General features: G+C 33.9%; 2 protein-coding genes across 2 annotated transcripts in view; both read left to right on the top strand.

The window, feature by feature from the left end:
• The window catches only part of LOC6648175, a 33,861-nt gene extending 16,620 nt beyond the window's left edge, over window positions 1–17,241 (top strand). The window contains exons 2-3 of the mRNA XM_002069788.4: window positions 16,311–16,368; window positions 16,753–17,241. Coding sequence (XP_002069824.3) covers window positions 16,311–16,368; window positions 16,753–16,898 — 204 coding nt within the window. The 3' untranslated portion in view covers window positions 16,899–17,241. The remainder of the gene's footprint in view (window positions 1–16,310; window positions 16,369–16,752) is intronic.
• A 6,617-nt stretch (window positions 17,242–23,858) lies between these two features.
• Window positions 23,859–25,538, top strand: LOC6648176. The gene is made up of 4 exons (XM_023178899.2): window positions 23,859–24,122; window positions 24,299–24,786; window positions 24,861–25,230; window positions 25,294–25,538. The coding sequence occupies exons 1-4, from the start codon at window positions 23,933–23,935 to the stop codon at window positions 25,488–25,490; spliced, it is 1,245 nt and encodes a 414-aa protein (XP_023034667.1). The 5' UTR covers window positions 23,859–23,932; the 3' UTR covers window positions 25,491–25,538.
• Window positions 25,539–25,994: the final 456 nt, after the last annotated feature.

The raw sequence follows: 25,994 nt of genomic DNA, 5'->3' as shown, positions 1-25,994 counted from the left end.
GACAGCAAAAAAGGAAAATATGAACAAAAACTACAAAAAAAAAAAAAACAACACTAGAAATAGTCAAAAGAGTGTAGAGAAAAAAAACTAGAACAGCTAAATTATGTTCAAATATTTCAACTGTGCGGTACAACAAAATAAGTTGGCTGAATGCAGACATAACCCATACACAATTCCACATAGCGAATGCCGACATTGTCATGTCATGGGCGTAGCTAAAAGGGAGTCAGCTGCAGATTCTTCTTTCAGATCAGTTGATAAATACGAAGTTTGGGTTCTTAGAAATTTTCTTTACAAATTACAAAGGAAGTGTCTCCTAAAGCATGCAATAAGCAGTGTGAGCATTGCCTCTTTGGAAAATATAAATAAATTTGTGAAATGTCCTGTGGATAAAAGATAACCCTCGGTTGTAAAAGCTTGGATTTTTGAATAACTAATAAAAAGTATGGAAAAATGCATTTTTAAATGTCTAGATTAGGTATTTTGTGTGTATGTCGCGGCTTAAACATATATGGATAAGTTTCCAAAAAAACAAAAGGATGCAACTGAATGCATCCCTTTATGGATGGAGAGAATAAATAAAGATGCATTTTATAACAATAAACTGTTTGTAAGCAATTGAATATATAGTCAAGAGTCTTGAAACATAGTTTAAAAGATTCTACCAATACATTAATTAGATCAGATTCTTATCTTATCCAAAAAAAGAAATGCTTAGCGAAAGAGGTCTTTACCTTTCAAAAATCTCTGTAAGGGATACTAAAAGATTAAAAACACAATACATTAAAGTTTAGTTTACTTCTAGAGTCAACTTAGTGACATAATTTAATATCAGTTGATGAAATGGGGAAAGTTATGCCTTTATTGAAGAAAAGTAAAAAAAAATTCAATGTCAAATGTAAATCAGCTCAAGATACATATGGATTTACCTATATTTAGACTTGCCACAAAGAGTCAAAGTTCTGCATATCATTGTCAACCATTCAAAATGAATATTTAAAGCTGAAATTAAAAAAATTTGTAAGTGAATCCCCTTTTGGACCCCTTTCTCCGCTCAGCCTTGTGGAATGTGGCATTGTGTGTGGCATGGCATTGTCACACTTAAAATGATTTACGCGTTGAGAGAAAAATGCTAAAACGCTTAGAAGCCGCAGATAATTTCAATGGCGGCTGCGAACCAAATATACAAATGCCTCCCTATACAATTAGATATATACAACCATGAATATACATATATGTATATACATGCCAGATAATTGCATTTAAATGAGAAATAATTGACACAATTTCTCCACAATGTGTATATAAAAACGTCACGAAAAAAAAGCACCAACTTTGTCCCATTTTCAAATTTTTGAATGAAAATGGCACAAAATTAGCACGTTTTATGAAGCATTTTATAATCTTGTTGCAACTCGACAAAGACAAAATTGCTCCACTGTACGTGGTGTCTCTATGATAATGTCTAGAACAAAATTTAGGCCATGCATATGTGAAAATTTGCAATCTTTTAGCTGTCAACTGTCTGGCATCATTTTAGTGTCATCCTTTTGTACAATATCAGTTTGTTCCTTTTGCCTTGAAGGGGGAGCTCCATTAGAAATTCCAACACGTTTTTGACAACCCAGTGTGTGTGTGTGTTTGTGTGTGTGTGCCGAGCGTGTGTGTCTGCAGTATAAATGACAATGAATTAGCTGATGGCAGTACTTGAGTTTTTGCATACGAGTATCTATTTGTTTAATGGCTAATTTAGAAAAGAACACCTGCAGAGCAGAAAGTCTTTTGGATGGGAGTTTGTTTGAGACAAATAGATGGTCTCTTTCGTTTAGACCGCATTGGTAGGGACTGTGGCATTAGCTTAGTCAAACTAACTAACTAACTAAGTGCTCTCAATGCGGCTGGCTAATTGTGGTGAAACTTCTGTTGGTCTAAAATACATTTCAGGCTTATGGGTTGGTTAATTTTCACGCAAAACTAAGCTCAAATATTTGTCCTCGTCGTATAAGTAGATGAAACTTGCATATTGTGATTAAAATACCCTTGCAAAAAAGGTTGGGCATATTAGTGATATTCAAGCGTTTTCTATTACAAAAAGATTCAAGGCTCTGTCCAATGCCTCCCAAGACTAAAGGATATTCAGGCTACAACATGGCTAAAGTCTGTTTGAGTTTCCATTAGCATATTGCGAATGTAATTTCGTAGATATAATTATATTTAATGATTGCAATTCTTTGAAATCAAATAGAAACTTTGACAATTTGAATGTGAGTTTCCTTTTTGTTTAGCACTCATAATAAAATACCAATTAAGATTATATTCTTACTAACATTTACTCCTTTTCAACAAACATTTTACAGGCAAGAAGCATCTTTTCATTACTAATTATCAAATGTTCTTGTCTAGTTTTCTTTCTTTTAATGATTGTCTTCTAGTTAAGCACACAGAAAAAAGAGATGAAATAAAAATTAACTATGTGAATGCATTTAATTAATTATCCAATGAAACAATGCCAAAAAAAGAAGAATGAAAACCGTTGAAGGACACACAAATATACTTAATAGAATGCCATTTTTGTTCTTTGCCCGTAATGTATAGGTATTCTCTACACATACATATATATATATATATATGTATACTTGCTTTACCCATATACAATCATATTTCTGGTTAATGAAAAAATTTATGCAAGGTTAATTAATTTTAACGAGGCGAACGTCGTATAAGTGAGGACAATAACGAGGACATTCGTTGATGTTGTTGTTGTTATTGTTGTGGCTGCTGATAAATGACAACAACAAGAATATTAAGTAATAAAAATGTGGCTACCAAAATGCCAGTCTACAATTACCAAGTGGTTTTCCATGTTGCTGTTCCTCTCTGACCTTGCCGGACCAAAAATAAAAAAAAATAAAACAAGAAAAGCGACAAAAAATTAAAAGGGAAAAAGAGGCGACCACCAGCTGGAGTTGGAAAATTGTTGTCGTAAATCACACACACAAACACACACACATACATGCGTAAATTGTGACACTCGTTAATTTTAACGCCTGAATGCCATTTTCTTACCCCTCCCCTCACCAACCAGCCACAATCCTCTCGTTCTCTCCATCTGAGTTCACTTGGGCAGATGCTGTCAAATGTCTTTACATTTATCTTTGAGGGTTTTCGTTGTATCTATTGTAGAATGAGGATTTTTTTTTCTAATGGCTCATCAAAAAATGTATTTAAATGTTGCTTTATTTATGAAAAAAAAAACTGTAAGATTTAACTGTAGAGTTCATATAAAGGAGCGGATTTGCAATAAGATTTTTGGGGTTAAAATTGTTAGATTTTGGAAGAGAGAATGAATCTCGAAACTTCGAAGATCTGCTAGATACAAATATGTAACTTATTTGGACTTTGGCAAATTTAAAAAGAACTATAGAGACAAAACAATTTATTTGAAATTTTTAAATTGAAAATGAAAAATCCCCTCATGCATCCGCCACTGATCTGTATATCTATGATTCATGATGCAATTCTTAATTAATGGAATGCAAAAGTTGCAAAACAAAAATCAAACATCTATAAATATATAAAAACCTTTAACTTTTGCTATAGCAAAGCAAAAACTATTATTTATCCAAAAGTCACTTGGAATCAAACAAACAAAGGCAATTAATTAGTGGCAAGGGGATCTTGGTGGCAATTATAACTTGCAACTTGCGAAAAACTTTCCCCTTAGCCGAGAAAAGTGTAAGTTAAGTTTCTCAACAAAGGCAAAAAAAAACCCAAAAATTAAGGTTTTTGCTTAAAGATACATTTTGTTTTGTAAAGAAGATGACTTGCAAAAGGGGGGTAAAAAGGGTTAGCCAGTTGCTTTTATATTGTCGAATTAACACTTTAGTTAATTTCATTTGATGTGGACCAGCCTATCATCAATCAGTCAGTCAGACGGAGAGTCCTACAGCCAATCAGTCATTCCACCAGCCTCTGGGTCTCGTCTGAAACTAGGAAACTTAAATTAAATATCTCACACCTTCCATCAAATGTGATGATGATGGTTATTTTTTTGTGTTGGCCTTGATTGATCATCTAATTGATTGATGACTTTGGTAAGTTTTATTGTTAGATTTTGTATTCAGATTTACAGTTTTTGTTTTCTGTTTTTTTGTTGCCTAGTCTACATGATATTTGCATTTGTATTTATGCAAATTTAAAATGTTTATTTTAACATGATAAATGGTTGATGTTTTGTGTAAATAAAAACAAACTCTCCATTGCTGGTATTGCAATTTATAAACGCATTTGCTATAAATGGCCAACAAAAAAATACCAACTTTATAATAACTAAGGGACATAACGAAGTCTTTATACCCTTACAACAGAGACTATAAATAAAAGTTTGTTTGAATCGTTTACTTATTTACAAATCGCTTATATTTGTTTTACTATTTGCTGTTTTTACTTACCAATTTTGTAAGTTTAAGAAAATTGGGCTAATGAAGAACCTATTAACAATCTTATCCTAGGGATAGACATCTTTTGAAATTAAATTTAAGATACTTTGGGTTTTTCCAGAAACTTTGAACTGATATGTAAAAGACATTGAAATTTGCTTTGTACAATAAACAATTAATTGGTTTTTTCTTAACTAAACGCTTTGTCATCAAGATTATATAGCAAAACTTAAGCTAGAACCGTTTGATAAAAAGGTTATCTGAAGATAAATTGTAGTTTTATTATCAGAGCATACAATTTCACTTATCGTTTATGGAGAAGCCTGTTGATAGTCGACTATTGACAGCTGGCAATCTTGTGTTCCAGTTTAGCAGCTTCGAGCACGTGTAAGAAAACAATACCTTTGTTGCCACGTTAAAACATATTTTCGATATTGCTATTAATAAAAATTGTTATTGTACTTAACTTCTGTGACAATGAATGTTTTTATGATCAATGATTTGCCCTTTCTCTGGAAATTTACCTTCAGGGTTTAGTCTGGTTTCATTCATCTGACAGTATATAAGTCACTTGTAAGCCTAAGATGATTAATTAAGTGATCTAGCTCATAGAGATGAGATCTTATCTGGTTATATTGTTTGTTTTATCGATCAGTTGCTTGGCTATATTAGCGGAACGTTGTCCCAAGCTATGCACCTCGCAGAATATTCCCGTTTGCGCTGCTTATAGGAAAGATCGGAGACGGACAGTTACGTGCACTTTTCGAAATGAATGCAGATTGAGAAATATAATGTGCACACAAAATCAAAGTAAGCTCTTTGATGGACATTTGAAGTAATGTTTAATTGCATGGAAATTCTCTTACAGTTTGGGAACTTCAAAGTAGACAGGCATGTCTGTTTAATTCTCGAGAATGTGATCCATCTTGGCCATTGGGTATTGAAGTCGATAAGATCTTGAGACCCTACAGACGTATTTAGTTACATAAATATTTTTGTTTGTTGTTTTTGATGACAGGTTTATAATGGAATTGAAGAAATATGTGATGTGATATGTTTATTTGATTTATACTAAATTGAATCGAAGAACTGTTACAATTTTGTTACCAAAACTGGAATACCCTATGCAAGAAATCGATTGGCCTGACAAAAAAGCAAAAAAAAAGTGTGTTAACTCTGACATTTAGTATTTATGGGTAATAAAATTGCATATATGAAAAAACAAAAATTTCAACAAGAAAATGCCATTTTTATTGAACATATTTGAGCTTGTCAAATAAGTTGTTTCCTTTAACCTTTTTGTGGCAGAGATTTGTTTCTCTTTCTTTTTTTTTGGCAACACTTTGGTTAAGTGTTTAATTTGGCAATTAAAAACCAATTGAGTTGTTTTAAAATCTGTTTTTCTCTGAGTTTTTTCTTCGTTGGCAAATGTTAAATGCTTTGCAATTTACATTTGAACAGCAGCGGCTTTTTATTTTGAGTTGGGTAGCCAAACACACACACACACAGACAACATGACGTATACTTAATACGCTGAAGACTCAAGGCTGGGCTGTGTCTGGGCTTTTATTTTGCATACTTTACGGGGCCATCCAATTAATTACCGATTTTCCGCCCATTTTACAATTTCAGGCATTGCGCAAAAAGTCCAAGGACCAAACAGTAGAACAACAACCGCATAAACACCGACATTAATCAAGTTCTGTTGCAAATGAATTTGCTAAAGGATTCGTCTCGTTTTCTCTCTGTTTTTTGTTCGGTTTTGCAGTTGCCTTCTTCGATAAATTAGCAGCCATTAATTAGAGCACACATGGACACTGAAAGAAACACACACACACACATACACGCACACCTTAACGAGCTCATAAAGTGTATAGCCGAGCATTCGCATAATTGTCAGTGTCGTCGTCATCGTCATTCTCTCTCTTTCTGTGTGTCTGTGTGTGTGTCAACAGCTCGATGAAATTAGCACAATCCAATTCAAGCCAATCGCAGATCATTTACACATGAACAGTTTGCAAAGAGCCCAACAGCTCGCCAGCTGGCTACGTGCCAGCCGTCGGCACATCGACAACGAGGACTAAGGCACCCCCCCTTTGCCTTTGGTGGGCGGGGTGAAGTTGCCTTTTGCGGGCCATCATTTATCAAATTTAATTACAATAGCAATGGTGCTACGACGACTACTGACGCTTTTGGCCTTCCTTTTCTTTAGCTAAAATTAACGCAAATTAATGCCAAAGCAAAAGTTTCTCTCTCTGGCTTTTTGCGCACGTAGACAAACTTTGAAGATGGTGCACAAGTTTTGCTTATTGAATATTCGTTTTATATTATCTATCTATAATATGAATATTTTACTGATTTCATTTTGATTGCATAATGCCAAAGTGTAAGCAGATTTCATTTAATAAATACGCAAACTTAAAGGTAGCAATAAACAGAGGGCAAAACTTTAATGAATAAAGAAAGCAAAGGGAAACTCTTTAATTTTAGTTTTGCTGAATATGATTTTGTTTCATTTTAAATGATTGATTACTTCGCTTTATTGGAAAAATTTCTTTCGATGTCAGAGTAGCAGATGGTTTTTTTTTCCCGAAATTTGAAAACTTAATTCATTACTTTAATCATATTCCGATATCGAACGAACTGCTTCATGTCCTTGCTTAGTGTATATCAGAGTTATGTGTCTTTGAGTTGTCCATTTCTAGCATCTCCATTATCAGAAGATAACCAAGCATCGTGATGTATGAGTTTGAATTGTGTTTTTGAATCCCTGACAGAAGGAATACTGAGGAAGAGGAAGAGAAAGGGACTAGAGACTACGGATACTGGTTCAGCCATTCACAATCAGTCAGCGAGTCACTGTGTGTTGTGTGTTGCATCAGCACTAATGGTTTTTGTCCCTTGTCAACCCGTGCTGCTGGGGAGGGGCGAAACCTCCTAGACGTTGTCATTTTCGGTGTCAATTGCATGTTGACACGTTAGCAACTGCTAAAGTCGATGCTTTTATGTTCCAATGGCTACCAATATTGTGTTTGGTTGGGATTTTATGGTATGGAACATGAAATGTCTCATGGAATGTGTTTCTTTGTGGTCTAAGTGTTAACTGAAAGAGTTAAGTGGTTTTTGGTGTGGAGTTAAGAAATGTTGATACTTTGGCAGCCTTAGACAGATATAGTCAAAGGGAATTCGATCGACAAACTTACTAACCAAACAATCTTCATTTATATCCTAAATATTGATTGAAGCCGAATCCCTCTTCAGTTTAGTAAAAGTCTTCCATTGTTCTATCCTGCATTGAATGGGTAATTTCCTTGTTTGAGTAATTGTAATTGTTTGTGACATTTTAATTACTTCTTATTACTACATTGTAGTCGGACAGGTAATTTGAATGTTCTGGTGTCGCTCAGTTAAATCCTATCAAGAGTATTATTCCGTTTATATACAACTAATGCCACATGAAATCTAAAGGAAACTTCCGATGACCACTAAGCAGCGGCCAGTAAGGCAAAAGTATATTGGAAAAAGCCAGTCTGAGTCCAAGAAGCCGACTAATCGATAATGGGCATACATAGAAATGGCCTGATGTATGTATAAGAAACTGCAGAAAGTGAGAGAGAGAAAGTGGGGAATAAACGGTTGAACAAGTGTGTATAATCGCAGCAGATGGCTTTGTTTGTCCATCCAATGCACACTTGAAGTATCGACATTGTGCCACTGTGCGATAAGGCGAAGCTTTTCCCGCCTCTACCAATGCCATTGTATATAAATGACAATACATCCGGCTTCCGTTTGGGATGTTTGTTGTTCTTATGTCATGTTGTGCCGGTCGTCTGTGTCCGGCTCCAAGTCCGGGTCAATGCAAAAAGCCACAAATGCATCTGTTCTCTTGGTCACATTTGTTTAGTGGCTATGTTGTTGGTGTTGTTGTTGTTTTTTAGTGTATTTTGTGTTTATCTTTTTTTGTTATCGCCGCTCAAGCGAAAATCTTAGTGGTTCTACCAAAGCCTAACCACGATAAACCAAGAGAGTTTTATCTGTGTCATTTGGTTTTTATGTCATCAATTCCCATTGGACCAACGTTTTATTACCAAAGAGCAAATCCAACACAATTTATTTTGAATTTTAAACATTGCTCAATTAAAACTAAGGTGAGTTTAGAATGACGTTACTTAAGAGCAAATTGTAAATCCAAATTGGACTAAAAATGGTAAAATCAAGTTGGCCAAACATTTTCATTAGACTTGGAATAATTTCAGTATCATAAACCAATGATCGCTTCATTTAAAATGTTTAAATAAACGATTAAAATAATTTAAACATTAAATGTATAAAATGTATGCACATCACAATTAACTTTTGGCATCAAAATATTATAAAATAATATTGCCAGTCAATTGAGAACTCAATTGAGCGGGTAGAAGACAAGTCAACAAAATTGCCAATTACCACATAAAATTGTGTGCGAAATGAAATTTAATAACTTGACTGCCTTTTATTGTTTGATAAGCAAAAAATGTAAAGGCAAAACTGTTAACTGAGTGAAAATAATTTGCACAAAAAATGGGAATATTACATTTCAAAAATTCTCATCAAAAGATAAATTATTTGTTATTTATTTTCTCTTTTAATCATTTTCGCACCAAGTTGATAAAGTCTCCACATTATTTTGTTGCTTAAAATTTTACTTCTGAGTTTGTGAAATTTCGTTTTAAGATTTGAAAAGAATTTGAAATAAAACCAGAAAAGTTAAGTTTAAGTTGAAGATCTTTCAAAGTTGGAATTCGTTAATCAACTGATCTCTTTATGCTTAAGATTGTAGAATCTAAAATAATAAAATATATTTTACTAAAAAAACTTAAAAAATCCTTTAAAATATATAACATTTGATATAAACAAAATGGTATAAGAAGTGTTTCCCAATTGAAAATATTTTCCTTTTACTGTACCGTTTAAACCCTTAACTTATTAATTAGTATTAATACTTTTCTCTTTCTCCATTAGTTAGTGGTGAAAATGAGAATTCAAATAAATCATTTATTAAAAAAGTTTTTATATAATAGTAAAATACTTTGTATGCATTTGATTTAGGAATCAAGTGACTGTTTTCTGTGTATGCGTAAATCGACCTCAATTTAAATTTAAATAAATCTCTTTTTGATTGTTGGCTTCTAGATAAGTGTTACACACACTCATACACAGAGTGGGAGAGAGAGAGAGAGAGAGATGGCTGAGTGGGTGAGCTAAATCAGTTTATTGCATTACGTATACGCCCCGCAGGCAAAAAGGAAGCTTCCGTTTTTTTGGCAATCATATTACTTCAGCAACCATAGATAGGGCGCCGCTTTATATATATGTACATACATATATCCATCTAAATGCACATATATGCAAAAAAAAAGGAAACCGAAAGAAAGAAAAGTTTATTCCTGGTGCATGGTTTGCATGTTACAACAACAGCAAATTGCACTTGCAAAATATTTACTATGTGGCAAAAAACTGGCTGAAGGCTGCTCTCTTTGTGCATTTTGGCTCTACTACTTGAACGGTTGCTGCTCCTTCTGCTGATGCTGATGCTGCTTCTGCTGCTGGTTCTGGTGGCCTACGCCTGCATGAGAGTGCAACGTTCACTTTTAGAAAGAAAATCAAATTTCAGACGAAAATTTTCTCTAGCCGGTTTTCTTTTTTCTCTTTTTTTTTTTTTTGGTTGGTTGGTTCCTGCTGTTGTTGTTCTTGTTGTTGTTTTTGCTGTTGGTCTGGATTTTCGGGGGTCTCAAAGCCAGCATTGATGAAATTGCATTTTGATAATGGAGCGGCAGTCGTCCTCTTACACAGCTATATACTATCCCATACATATACTATATACTGTATATAGTATAGACAGTTTTCTGTGTGCTCATTGAATGCGGCAACTGAAGCGTGAGCTCAAGGCTGTTTGCCTCTGCTGTTGTTGGAGAGAAAGGAGCAGTCTTTCTTTCCATCACCTGCCGCCACTGTTGGCACATCTGGGCATATTTTTGCTTTAATAATTGAAGGCGACTCTTAAATGTGACACAGACAAGCACACACACACACACATGTATATTCACACTCGGAGAGAATATATTCTTTGCACTTCTACATTCAGCAAACAGAATCCTTTCAACACTTCCATTTCAATTTTCGTACACTAAGAGAAAATTTGAAAGTCAGTGGTTGATCCTAATATATATCAAGGTGGGCGTTGAAAATTTGCCCAATAAAGTCTGCAATCGGCATTATAAAGATTTGTCACTGGGCTATTTTCCATTTATATAAATTTGAGCAGCACATGGTTATAATTACATTTCTTATTTCTTTATCCATTCTATCACTTAGTTCATTAATTTTTATTTACTCAAATATATTCTTAAGTCAATTTAGCTTGAAAATTAACTATGGAAGATCATCTTGAAAAATTTGGATAACCAAAATCAACGGTTTGCCCAACCAAAATTATGATCTATATTCGCCGTTTATGTTACTTCTTTATGTGGTCCAATAGAAAATTCTCATTTAACAATATTTCGTATGAATTTATTCCGTTAATACTATAAGGCCATGTCTCTGTTTTTGCGTCTTTATATAGCTAATAAGTCACGTTTTAGTAATTAATGTCAAAGCTCTGGTTGCTCTTGAAAGATTAAATGAATTTAACAATTGAATTCGTGACTAGATTTGCAAAATGGTCTCAGCTCATGTGCTTAAACTAGATGTTTATTGTGGATTAATTGCCATGGACTTAAATGCTTCAATTTTTCAATACAAAAATTTAGTATGCGAGCCAGAAAGCCAACAAGCTAAAATTCAAATTCTAAGAAACTTTGCAAGAGATTATTAAGAAAACACATTTATCCCTATGCTTAAATAATAAATTTTGAATAGATTGGCCAACAAGCAATGCAAAATATTCTTCAATCTTTAGGTCTAGATCAATATTTTATGGGAATAACGAAAGTATTTACAAGCCAACAAGCTCAAGAGATTGAGTTATTACATTTGAATTCCAGGAAATGTTGCATACTTTTTTGGATGCCCAAGAAAATGTGAATTGCATTAGACAGAAACATCTACAGACTCACACCCACACCAACACAGACACACAAAGACGTATATATATATATGGCTCAAATGATTTGCCAGCCATATGTCTTTCATATTTCAAGCAAATAATCTTTATATTTTTTGTTGTTGTTGTACTTTAAAAGGATATATGTGTATATGAGCATCGTCGTCTTGCCTCCTTCTCATCTCCTCGTGTCCCTTGCCCTGCTAGGCAAACACTTGAAATTTTCATAAATGGCTTAAGGACGATGCCATCATGGTTGGTATGTGAATGTCTGTGCACCTGCCCAACCAACTTTGCCATCATTGCCACTGATGACGTTGGGTTATGGGCTGGCTGACTGGATCTCGTTCATTTGGTTGCCTCGACCCTCGCGCCCATTTTTCATCTACTTTTCGTTTTTTGCTTCATTTTCTTGGCAATGACAGTACTTTTCCTGTCATTACCACTTTTCTACATTTTCATTCTTGTGCCGCCATCGCCATCGTTCGCCCTCTCACTCACTCACTCGCTCTGTCTCTTGCCCTTTCTTTATGTGTGTGTGTGAGTGTGTGTGTACGTTTTGCCGTCACTTGCATGCAAAATTGAAATCATCAACGTCGTCATCAGTTGCCTCTCTCTCCCCTGCGTTTTTGAATTGTGGGTCTTCTGGGGGTTAGTCTTTGGTTTGGTTTTCTTCAAATCACAACTAAAATGATTTGAAGATGATATAACTAGCTCAAGTGAAACTAGAGCACAACTAAAACAACACTAAGCACACAGTTGAGGTCCTTCTACTGTGTCTGGCAGACTTAAGATTATTGCTTTGCTCTCAGCGGTTTTTTCCTCGTCTTGTTTCGTATCACATTCTTTCTACTCTTTGCCCCATTTTTTGGATAGCAACTTTTGGCCTAACAAGCAAATAACATGCAGTTTTGCATTTTTTTTCTTTTTCTGTTGTTGTTGTTGTTGTCTCTGCATTTTATTTTAAACTAGGCCAGTTGCATAAATCTTTTGTAGCTAAGCGCCCAGATATTTATGGTAAGCGGAGTTTACCAAGATTTCAACTTCATGCGAAAAAGTTGTAAAAAGAATTATTACTAAGGATAGAAGTGGAAATGTAAAAATGGCAAAACTTTATAAGTTGATTTTGCTGAGAAATCAGTTGTAAGTGGCATAACAATTTTTTGGAGCCAATTAAGTTGGAAACTTAGTCAGGCTTAAAAGGTAGGATTTCAACGCCAACTTCGTTTTAAGTATTTTAGTAGCAGAATTTATTACAAATCGAAATAGATTCATATATGCATGAGCAAGTCTGTATAAGACACAAGATTATGGAACTTTGGCGTTATTCAGAATGGTAAAAGTTCAAAAATATTCATTGAGAACATAAATTTAGCTGTCGCTTTTTCGATGTCAAAAGGCAGCATTAGACAAAAGTCTTGTATTATTTCTTTTTAATTCTTGGAGTTTTTGAAAAATGCATGTCTTAATTTATAAGTTGAAATAAATCTCAATCTGCTTTAAAATTTTAAAAATAAATTTTGACTATTTTGTTTCTGTTTCATTATATCACTATTCATTGTTTTATTATTTTTCAAATCATTTGGAAATTGGCTAAAATGCAATCTGAGAAGAAAAGGCAGAATGACCAAAAAATGGACGATTGTTTGAAAAATTCTTAAAAATGATTTTCTTTATGATATATCTTAGCTTTTACAGTGAAAAGTCATGCAATGATTTGCATTGAATCTACAAAAACTTATGTCTTGGGTTGTTGATTGCTTTAAGCCCTGCGCTGACTTAATCGGGCACTGACTATCACCAATTTTCAGCAATTGAACTGCAATAGTTTCAAATTATTTACAGCTTCAAATCAATATCAGATTTCCCTTTTAAGAACTTTTAAACTACACTTCTAATATTATATATTCCTTGCTTTTTAATCACCCTTTTTTCCGCAGAGTTTCTGTAATAGTAAATTATCATGTTTCATTTTGTTTAAGGAGCTATTCGTGTGACACATTTAACAAATCCGCACAAGATAAACGCATTCTGTGGTCTTACATAATGAGCTAACCCTTTTTTGCCATGCTTTTTGCCCTTACCCTCTTGGGTTGCTTGACACAAATTATGCACAAACATTGTTCAAGATATATATCTACTTGGTATATATGTATGTACAATGTACATATATGCCAACTGTGCATTCTATTACAAGTAGGTATAATGGGTGTTAGGTGTGGTGCCATTTTAATAAGTCAACATTATGGTTATGGTCTGAAATGAAGATGAGCAGGGACCACAATTGTCTTGTCGTCTGTTAGATGGGTTGTTAGATGGGATTGGGAGTAGGAGTGGGAGTGGGAGTGGGAGTGGGCTGGGCTAGGCTGATGGGCTGATGTTCAGTAAAGTGCATTGGGTTATAAAAGCGGTCAGGAAACCTACATAAACAATGAGCTGCCGATGTTCTCTCTGTTTCTGTGTCTGTGTGGCCATTGCCAGCTGCAAATGCCATGAAATTTGTTGCAATAAATGGGCGAAGAGCACGCAAAAGTTGTTAAGTGCTGTGAAATGGCTTAGCTTTGGCTTGGTTGGATGGTTGGTTGTTTGGTTGGTTGGTTGGAGACAGAGGGAGACAGGTTTGAGGCATTTGGGACTACTACTTGCTGCAGATTGTGTCTGGCTCTTTCTCCCTGAATCGATTAAGTGGGTTAAGTGCTTGCACTGGGCCCAGCATAAGCTGCAGCAGCGTGAACACGTGTTTTGTATTGCCTATCCTGGGGCGTTTACCATTGTGAGATGCTTATGCTGGTAGTTCTGGTTGCAGGTGCATTGTTACCGTGTTGCGGTTAAATAATAACACTTACACATGATGCACATGCACAACGAAGATGATGATGAAGATACGACTACGTTTAAGAGGCACTGGGGGGCAATGCCTTTGCAATTATTGAACAAGTTTATTATTTGCTTAATGGACCGCAAAAAAAGGAGTGCTCCGGCAACAAGTAGCTCCACGTCTAGATTTCAATTTAATCGCTAGAGGGATTTCAAGCTAAAAGATTTCAAACTCAGTCGTGTGTAGATACATACAGTAAAATCCTTTATGACTCTGTTGCACCCGGGGCCTATCTCTCTGCTCCTCAGTTTTTTAGTGTCTGTCCCGTGCTTATGTTGCTCGTAAACTTTAATGTCAAAAACGTATTCTAAAATAAAACCAGGAGACAGATTGCAGATTGTAACGTACATTATGCAGTGTTATGTATTATGTGTTTTATGTTTATTTATTATTTGTGTGTATGTATGTGTGCGTGTGTGTCAGTGTGTGTTGGTCTATGAAGTTGAACTCACGAACCTGTCGTTAAAATAGCATCAAAAGTTGATTTAGCATAGTTTAGTTGCACACAATTGATGGCATTTTAACTGCCCATTTGCTTGTCTGTGAGTGAAATACAAAATGTCAAATATAAAGTGACATTATGCAATTAAATTTTAAGACTTTCGTGCTCTGAGTGACTTTTATTTGGGGTTAAAACAAAGATATGCAGTAATAAAATATCAAGCTAAAGTTTTTTCAGCCTTGTTAATACTTATAGAACTTTATTTTAGTCTCTGAAACGCTCGAAAGAACTAAAAGTGTAAAGTTTCACACTTGTTTCAATCAAAGCGTTAAAATGGCGAGTAATTTTTCTAAAAAACTTGTCACATTTGGCTTAATCTACATGTATTCTGAACTAGAAGCCCAGATAAATAAATATATAAAAGAAGAACTGAAGTTCCCTCTATTTTTTCACAGGATCTGCCATCTTTTATAACGAATATTTTTAACTCTTGGCACTGATTCAAACTATAATCTCCTCTCTTCCTAAGAACGGGTTTTCTCTTCTAAGCGGTTGATAGTTGGCTCTCTTCACTAACTCTATTCCTTCCGAATAAATCTTGAATGACATGGCTATATGGTCAGACGATATGTGAGAAGTTTTTTGCTTGGGACCACACAATTAAATACTACAAACGTTTAAAATTAATAAAGTTTACAAATCAAATATTCATAGGGGACAAAGGTCACATAAATTTGTCTGTAAATCTGCGCTAGGATTCTCAAATAAATATTCAAATGTCATATTTATGTGGTAAATTTTGTAATAGGTTGTTCGTTGTTTGCTTCTTTTTTTTTTGGTTTGTGTCAAAATCTAACTAAATTATAGGTGGCTTCTCTTTTTGCATATATCTCAACCAAAGCCACAATTAATTATGTAATATGTTGATAATTGCATTTAATTTATTGTGAAATGTATTTAAGCCAAATGAATTAATAATAAAATGAACTATTTGACCGCATTGCCATGCAGAATTGCAAATGCAATTGATAAAATTTGATAACAATCTACATAAAATATTTAACAATTGTGGATAAAATGTTAAAAGAAATGTGCAACGGGGGCGAAAAAGTATAAAAAGAACTGAAAGAAATAAATATTTAAAATTTTATTCGATTTCATTTGGCTTCTGTTTGATGTGTCTTTGTCTGTTCAATCACACGATTCAGTTTTGTTGAAAGAGTTTGTTCGGTAATATTTGATCACATATTGTGATTTTTATATTGAATCAATATGAATATCTGGTAATTGACACTTTTAATGGCCCAAAAGGCAATAAACGTGCAAATACAACTTTATGTAATCATCCATACGCCATGTTGACACAATTTATACAATATTTTGTATGTATTTGCATAACGAAAAAAATTGCCGATTATCCAAGATAAAATATTTTCTTGTTAACTAATTTAATATTCTTTATTTCAGAAATATGTGAGCGAGCTGTCAACTGTGCGCGATTGTGCCACCGAATGTGTGGAGAAAGGTGAGTGACAATAATTTAAGGCCTATGAATCCAGGAGGGGAACTTTGCCCCTTACAGTATGCAATGGACTTGAAGAGCATTTATTGTTTTTAACAGATTTTGAACTTTTCTAATTGACTATTATTTCAAAAAATCTTTATTTGTTTTAAAATGTCAATTTTGTGACCTACCACTTGCATACTTTAAGGGACATTTTATAACCCTAGATGGGCAGTGAAAATGCAAATAAATATTTATGTTTCTCTTCCGATTAGATAAATGTTTACATTAGGAAAATGTATAACAAATATTTCGTTTGCATTTTCTGTTCAACAGTTACAAAAATATTTTTGGTCAAAGGGAACTTTTTATTTATGCAATTTTTGTAATTTATTTTTCATTTAGAAATTTGGGAAACCCAAACCTATTGCTGCACAGAGGATGGATGCAATTCAGCCCCTCAATTTGCCTATTCCATTCTCTTATTGATGTTACCCCTGATGTCGATTATTTGGCCAACTTTAGTTAATCGTTTCAATGGAAGACGTTAAATTTCAATTATTTTCTGCTTCAATTACAATTTCTGATTTGCTTTGTTCTCATTGAAAACGATGTCTTTTTATCAGTGTATTATAAAAATAAAAAATGAAAAACAAAACGATTCCAATATTTAGCATTTATAAGTTTTAAAAAAGAAAAATTAAATGAATTCTGTGAACGGGACCTAATCAAATAAAATTTCTGACATTGTTCGAATACATAAACGATATATATAATTTACTCGCATACACACAAAATTCAAGCAAAAAATTTTCTTATTTGATATCTATATGTTTGAAGCTTGTAATTCTCACTGTCTTCCCACAAGAAACCTAAAAAAAATAAAATCGAAACGCAAAGAAATTTAATAAGATTAAAGAATAAAACATTTAAAATTCTAGCAACGAAAGCTAATAGAAAACTGCATAAAAGAGAATTAAATAAACATGAACTCTGCCTAAAAAAAACCCAATGAATGTATATCTAAGTAGAGATCAACATACACACACCCACACACAACCAAACTCATATATGAGATAGTATTAAAAAAAAGTCTTTCTAGATAATTGATTGAAAGCTGAAAAATTAAAAAAAAATAATACTTATACTAACCACATGTTACAATATAAAAGCATAAAGATAATATTATGAAAACGAAATCAAATAGTTAAATAATAGAGAAAATTTAATGAAATGTAACTTATCAATCCCACACCATGCAAACAGGAGAGATCCCATAGGTGGTTTAAGAAATGGAGTCACTAAAGGATTCTAATCTTATATTCAAAAAACTTTTCCTGGCCATCATGGGAGCTCTTTTTTACATTTACCAGCAAGATATATCAATAGATTTATCATCAACTCATATAAGTACTTGAGCTAAGATCTTGTAAGCAGAATTTCCAATACCCTGCTTATTACAAATCGGTTCATACAAGGTTTTCAGTCTACTTTCTTGACTTTAGCAATCAATTTGTAAGGCAAAGATTTTAGGCAAAACGTATATTCCTGGCAACTGCAAACAAATAGGCAGAGTATTTGATAGTTTGCTTATAAGAAACTTTTATTTTGTTTTTCGATTACACAATTTGCAAAGTCACAGTGAGTATATTTTGGGGTCTGTGACTTTGGATTTTGATGTAATATAAAATTATGGAATCATTTTGGCTAATGATAATGTTTTTTTTTTCGTTGTTTTTAGTTTACCCTCATCGAGTATGTAATTTTAAGGTGGGATGAATTATCTAGTATATAAAAACGAAAATTCAAATCAAAATTGATAACTCTCAATGAACACGAAAACAAAATTTTCACTCTGTACATGAAATTCTAAATTATTAATAATACTAAAGAAATAAAATGAAAAACGAAACGAAACGAAAATATTCAGCTAATATCTAATACAAAAAAACCAATTCGGCATATGACTTAGGCTATAAACCATAAATCGAGCAAAGATAATTATTAGAATTATTTAGAATTATATGCAAAGAAAAACAACAACAACCAATTAGAAAGAAAAAAAAAACCAAAACACGTATAAAATTACGTTAAACATATATATATATAAAGATAAAGTTCTAAACGATTTTCTTATACTAGCAGCAGATATGCGATTCCATTTTTAAATTATTTACAATATGATAAAAAAAAACAAGAAATACTTATATAAAAAAAAAAACGATAAATACATACATATATGTTCAACAAATCCATACAGAACTATACCGAAAATAAAAAAGAAAAACTACATAGAAATTAGCTCTAAGGCTTTCCACTATATATATATATAATTATTGTATTTACGGCAAATGATAAGTGTGAAAAAAAAACAAAACAAAACCAAACATAATTGTTAAATGTTAGTTCCTCCAAAACAAAAACAAAAAGCAAAGAAAACCACAAAAAAATAAAGTCAAAAATGCTTGCCATAATTTTGAAAGCTTTTGAGATCAATCATTTCAAAATTATTATATTCTTAATTATAGTATAATCATTTTTGCATATATTAAAAAACATTTCAATTGAACATTTGTGACATTTTGTCATTTTAATTAACTTGTGAAAAGATAAATTGTATTATGTATTTTTAATTTACATTTTATTAAGTGTTATTTGTTATTGTTGTGTTGCGTTGTGTTGTTTTTGTTTGGCTTAACTTTGTCGTGACTTTGTGCCAATTAAAAAAAGTGCATTAAAAAATAAAAAAACAAAAAATACTTTGCAAAACATTTTCTCTCTCTTGTGCAAGCTGCAATGAAAAATGCTAAATGAGATTACAATTGAAATTACAAAATACTAACTATGTATTCAGAGATGTATATGTATATGTAATTCCAATACCAAAATACAATTTTAATTTAAATTTTTAGTAATAAACTTCAATAAATAATAAAAAATAAAAAAAAAAACAAGACGTTTGTAGCTAATTTTATTCAATGCATATTAATTACAAACTACTGAATTAATTTGGCCCATTCCTCAAGTCTCAATTCTTTCTTGCTCCTTGAAACAATAAAAACTAACAAAGAAAAACTATGAACTTTTCTTCATTTAGTAAGGCAGTTTGATTACCCTTTAAAAATAGTTCCACAAAGGAGATTTCAGTATTAAATAAAGGAAATACGTCTTTATCAATCAACTAATTAAGAGTAAGGAGTTCTTGAATCTCTAATTGATTGTTTCTATGTAAGAGCGAAATCTACAACAGACTATTTAGTTTAAAGGATTAATAAAACTAAAGTGTTTTTTGGTTTTTTGAGTTTTCTGTAAGTGAATATACCCTATAGAAAAGTGTATCAACATGCGAAAAAGAATCCCCCAATGGGAAAAACAAAGAAAACGAGATGGAATGATGCAAAAGAGAAATGAATGAGTTTAGCTGAGAAATAGTGTAGAGTTCAGTGGGCAATAAATATTATTCTCACTGGCTGTTCCTACGGCAAGGACATGGAGAGAGAGATAGAGAGAGAGAGTGAGATGAGTTGAAGAGTGTTTTTCTTTCTTTTATGGGCTATCGTTACAGCGACAATTGTGTAATAAATTTTGGCATTATGTTGAAAATTGTATGGCATACAGCCCAGTTGATGGATGGGCGAACAAAAGGAAGGGCTCTCGTCATGATTATAACACACTCAGTGTGTGACAGAAGCCGCAGTAATAAGTAAGTATTTATCAGTGGGTTAAGAAATATTACTATACTTTTTCGTATCAGCATGAAGAGGCGGACCACCAAGCTATATCCAGTGAAATCTGTTCCCTTCTGCAAGTAAAGAACTCGTACTTCAGTTTATTCCATAGATAAGTATAATACATCTGGTTTTTTATATAATTTTGCTCCCCAAAACTTGAGATTTTGGGATATAAAGATCCCCCATCACACACCTCACAAGCTGCTGTTTTCATATGCGTAGAAAAAAGAAACATCTAAAAATGATCTGAAAAACTTGTTTAAAAAACACACTCATATTCATAAATTAATCATGCTCATTAGTCTATATATGTGCGATTGAATAAAATACTATCATACATAAATTAATCTGTGAAAACTAATCTAATAATTCTTAAGAAGAAAGTCGGTTTTTTATTGGTCTATTGTGGTTTTGCTTTGTAGAGCTTATTCCTAATTTCGTTTAAGGATTTCCCTCTAGAATTCCATTGTGTCTAATGGTGTGGTTTGCTTCCTTTCTGCCTGATTGAACCAATCCTGTCATGGTTAAGTTACAGTTTTAAATTGTGTCTGGGAAAGTGTAGGGGGCTTTGGCTCTTTGTAAGCTCAGCATTTGGTAATCCGGATAAGCCACGCATTTTACATATCGTTCACAAAAATAACATTTTAGTGGCATGCTGCAGATAGAAAGAGCCAAAAAAAAAACACAAAAAATGCGAATGCAAAATGAAAACGACAAATAAATGGCGCTCTTTGTGTCAGCAAAAGGATTTGCCGCAATTACGCGGCATTGTGAGTGCGAAAAAACAAGATAGACAGTGAGTGAGAGAGGCAGTGAGACCATAAATATCCAAAATAAATGTAGCCTTGAAAATGTCAAAGGGATTAATTTGGCGTCGGCATCAAAGCCATTGCCGTGCCATGGCCACAAGCGAAATTGCAATGCGCTTGATTAAAAGACAACTTCGCGGCTCAATGTGGCCCAGGCCAGAAAATGCGAAGGAAAATGGAGCATTGCGCTCCATTAGTTCGGTCAGTGGCATTCAAAGAAGAGAAGAGGAAAACTATAAACTATACATACATACGTATATATATATATATATATATGTCTATATATGTGCAGCAGTGAGGTGAGTGCTTCAATAAAATCATTTTCAGACTACTTTTGGCCAGATGTTTGGCCAAGACGGGCCAGACCCAGACCCAGGCCCAGGCCTGGCAGCAATGCTTAACGCTTCATCAAGTTGGATAGGAAATACGAGCCACTTTCCTTGAGCTAACGTTCCTTTCTTGCATCCTTCAGACCCAAGTGGCCATCTCTTCCCTCTCTCTCAATTGACTCTGTGCAATTGCCAGAGATTGGATAGAGAGTACCATTTCATTTCATTTCATTTAGTTTTTAGTTTCGCATTTCGTGCGCTATTTTTGGAGCATCAGCTGCTGCTCATGATGGCTTTAAGATTCAAGCTGGTTAGGCAAAATCTCTGTAAATATTTGTTAATTAATTTGTATACCCTGTAGATACTGAACAAAGTGGGTATGCCATATTATTTCCTGCTTTCTCTTGGTAGTTATAATCCGGACCTTTGTTAACAGAAATACAGATCAAAGCAGAAATCAGCTATTAAGGGTTACAGGATTGTTATTCGTAGCCAATACTTTACAACTTTGCGGGATCCTTTCATTAAGATTGTGCAGGGTATCTCGAAGACGTCTCTGTAAACTGATTACATGAATTTTTCTGTTTTCTGCCCTGAGTATGAAATAATGTTGACAATTTTTGCAAACACAATCAGCTGCAGATTCTGTTGCAACAAAACTTGCACAAAAGGATATTCAGAGACACACACACACATATATGACCATTCAAATATATATATGTGTGTGTGTGTGTGTGTGTAGGTGTATGTGTTACAGGAATTAATTTATCACACTTTGTGTGCAAAGCAAACAAAAGCAAAGCAAAAGACGTCATTTTTGTGGGCGTGTTTGCTGGCAGACAACGCCTTAGTTATGTTGTTGTTGCTACTGCTTCAATGTCCTTGAGGGTAACATAATAAATGCCAGGCATGCCAGAACCCAAACGAAACGAAACGAAACCAAAACTAAACCAACTGAACTGGACTGCCAAAGAAAAACAAAACCATAATGAATGCCTCTGCTGCCAAGAGCTTGTTGACCAATAAATGCAACGGGCTACGATGCCAAATTGAAGGGTAAAGGAAACGGTTTCGGAAACGAACCTAGTCCCCTGGTAAACAGAATGCAACTGACACAAAAATAGGAGGGACCACACCAAAAACTAGTGCCTAATAGAGCATAGAATGAAATCAAAGGCATAATGAGACTGACATTTCACTACTAATATGACAATGACATTCTCCGCTTATTCTAGTTTCAGTTAATTCAACATGGGTGTGGCACATTCATTCCCCCTCTATCGCAAATGACAGCTCTGATAGCATCAAATGGGCAAACTGGCTAATATCAAGGGTTAAAGGAATTAAAACAAATTTTGCCTCCTGCCCAAAGGCTTTGTTTGTTTAGGCAAACATCTCGAGGCTAAGCATATTGATTTTGCTTTACCAAAGTCATTTTAGCCCAGAAAGTGGTTATTGTTGCCTGTTTAAAAGATAATCTAGTTACCATATTTCATTTTCATATCTGCTTTTGGTAAGATAAGGCTCAAATATTAATATACTCAACTGGCATTTGCTATTAGGCAAAAGAAAGTAGATGAAAATCGACTACAGTTAAGCTTAACAACAATTTTCATAAATTTTATTAAAATTTTCAAGCAAATTTGTCTTATATTTTCACCAGGACCTTTTATAAACGTTTCTTTTGAGAACTACACAGATATTTGTGTTTTTAACATTAGGTTTATACTATTTAAAGTAAGAAGTTCCAAAAACTTATTTCAAAAACCAACAAGTTTTATCATTATCCTGAAGTTTAAGTTATTTATGTACATTATTATAAATGAGAGTTAAAGTAAGAAAATATTCTAAGAGAACTATTTTGAATTTGTGAAATATTATAAGCTTCTTACAATTAGAGGAATAATTTTTATCCGTTAAAAAAGAAATCACTAGAAATTACATTAGAAAAGAGCTAAAAGTGGGAAGTCAACGGGTAACACAAAGTCGTATAAGCTTTAAAAATATATTTTGATTAAATGATAATGCCATTAACTTTGATGACCTATTTCCATATGGCTGGGCAAACTTTTGGACGAGTGGCTAAAAAAGCTTTCAAAATTACACAATAAACAGAAATGAGAAGGTGAACATAAACAAAGAAGTGCGAAAGAGATATAGATTAAAAGCCATAGAAAGACAAGAGGGAGAGAGACAAGAGAGCAGATAAACAACAATGGCAAACCAGTTAAATATCATAATATTATTCTTTTTTTTATATTTGTTCAAACAACATGAAAAGCTCTCATAATTACACAAAATACAGAAATGTGAAGGTGAGCATAAACAAAAAGGGTGAGAAAGAGAGATTAAGTGCCGTAGAAACACCGATAGCGAGAGTGAGATAGTAAACAAAACGTCAACAATGTTAACTCTAATATTATTAAACACTGATAATGTTCATAGAGATATCTCTAATACCCCCCTACAGACATTTGGCGCCCGCGCATATAACAAATTCTAACTACAATTTCACATGCTCTTGAAAACAACAAAATTGTCTGACGTGATAAGGTAAATAAAAGGTTTGGCCACAAAACTTGTTTAGACAATTGTTTATTACCAGTTGCGTTTTGGGGTAGCCAAAAGAGAGGCAGGCACACAGTATTTTCTTCAATATTTGTCGTAAAGTGTTGCTGTAACCGAAAATCTAATTTAATTAGTAAAATTACCAAAAATGTCTGCAAGTGATACAAACAGCAGTCAGGTGCCAGATTGGCTGAAGGCGGAGATATTCACCGAGTTACTCGAAACAAATGTCTCTGATTATTTAAAGACGAAAAGTTTTAAGGTCAATGCTGGAACCACAGCTGGTGAAAACTATCAAACTTTGATGCTGCGCATCGAAATCGAAGTGGAACTGAAAGGTAAGAGGAGGTCTCGCCTTCTTCTGTACACTAGCCAACATAGTTATCAGTTTGAGAGTGTCTTATCTCTGCTTCGAACTATCAGATAACAAAAGTTACAAACTTGGCCTAAAATACTAACAAAGGGAATACCCTCAAAACTTTAATGCCATTTTCTGGATTTCATTTGCTTGCAGATGGCTCAACTAAACCGATTTCTTATATGATTAAATTGCCTCATCAACGGGAAATGTTTCAGAATCGGAGATCTACTATTTTTGATACCGAATGTAATATCTATGAGAATATAATACCAGAGCTGGAGCAATTGTATCATGATGTGGGACTGGACATCAAGTTTGGTCCCCGCTATTATAGACTGAAAGAGGCCGTGGGTAACTATGTGTTGCTGGAGGATTTGCGGCCTCAGAGCTTCAAGAACGTCAATCGCCTTGAGGGTTTGGATCAAAAACATACTGAAAATGTTCTTGAGAAAATGGCGCAATGGCATGCAGCTTCAGTGGTCCGGGTGGCCAATAAAGGATCCTATCCCGAAGCCATGATAAGTGGTCTATACAAGGAGGCAAATCGTCCTATGCTGGATATGATTAATCGCGGCTTGTCGGCTAAATTTATGAAATGCTGTGCCACCTATGAGGGCAAGGATGAATATTTCGAGCAAGTGGTAAGAAAGAAAATAAATAAAAACAAAAATTTTTATTGAAAATAATATAAATTTTCTTTTTCTTTGTTTTGTAGAAAAACCTGCAACCCCATTTGACCGATGAGATGTTGAGCATGGGCAAAATAGATCCCAATGAATTGAATGTATTGAATCATGGTGATTGTTGGTCTAATAACATCATGTTCCAATATGATTCTTCTTCTGATACGATCAAAGATACTTACTTTGTTGACTTTCAATTATCGAAATATGCTAATGTGGCAAATGATCTTATCTATTTTCTGCTGTCTTCCACCAAGTTGGAAGATAAAATAAGCAAATTTGATCACTACATCAAATATTATCATGACAAAATTGTGGAAAACTTAAAATTACTCAAGTATACCAAACCGTTGCCCACTTTACGTGAGTTGCATATGACAATTTTGAGGCATGGCACTTATGGTAACTACATTTATTCTTAAAAGTTGTAAAGATAATTTTACTATTTCTAAAATTTTCATAAAGGTTACTCGGTGGCAACTGGTGTGATGGGATTCGTTTTATTGGATCCCAAAGATTCTGGTAGCTTGGCCAATCTTTTGAAGCCCTCTGAACCAGGAGATGAGACTCTGTGTCCTCTACATGCAAATCCTCGCTATCGCAAGCATATAGCACTTGTTTTGCCTTGGCTCTTGAATCGTGGAGCTTTGGCTAAAAGCTAGCCACTTGCTATTAAAGTTACAATGTTAAATAAATAAAATCTACGTATATTGCTCGAAACAAGAGTCTTTTAAATAATAAACTTGAAGTTAATTTACAAGAAGTAGTGGAAAAAACAAATGCCATTTGCAGTTGTTAAGTGAGTATATCAAGTGAAAGGTTGTCTTTTAACGCGCTTCTTTGCTCCCTTCATCTTCTTCTTCTTCTTCGTGTTCTTGTTGCAACATTTTGCTGTTTAATTGCTCTTTGGCTTCTTTACATTGTTGTTTTTGTTGTTGCTGCTGATGCTGCTGCTGCTACTGCATATCAGTGTCAGCTGCAGGCAATGGCAATACAATTTCTGCACACTTCCCTCTGTTTGGATTTCACTGTCACTATCATTGGGGGCGGGGCGGGATAAGAATGGAGACGCAAACAGGTAATTGTTCCCATGGCTTGAAAGTTGGGATTTTTCTGCGTTTTATCGCCCATGTTGCCCTTTACTGTCAACAGCAGATGGTGGACAT

Source organism: Drosophila willistoni, chromosome 3R, assembly GCF_018902025.1.
Source record: "Drosophila willistoni isolate 14030-0811.24 chromosome 3R, UCI_dwil_1.1, whole genome shotgun sequence".
Classification (NCBI taxonomy): domain Eukaryota; kingdom Metazoa; phylum Arthropoda; class Insecta; order Diptera; family Drosophilidae; genus Drosophila; species Drosophila willistoni.
The sequence above is the reverse complement of the archived record's forward strand: the minus strand, read 5'-3'. Positions and strand labels throughout refer to the sequence as shown.

What these genes read in the sequence shown, in the direction of transcription:
- LOC6648176 (XM_023178899.2), top strand. Translation starts at nt 23,933, where the DNA reads ATGTCTGCAAGTGATACAAACAGCAGTCAGGTGCCAGATTGGCTGAAG. An exon ending in AATCGAAGTGGAACTGAAAG is followed by an intron (nt 24,123 to 24,298) that starts GTAAGAGGAGGT and finishes ATTTGCTTGCAG; the next exon opens with ATGGCTCAACTAAACCGATT. An exon ending in ATGAATATTTCGAGCAAGTG is followed by an intron (nt 24,787 to 24,860) that starts GTAAGAAAGAAA and finishes TTTGTTTTGTAG; the next exon opens with AAAAACCTGCAACCCCATTT.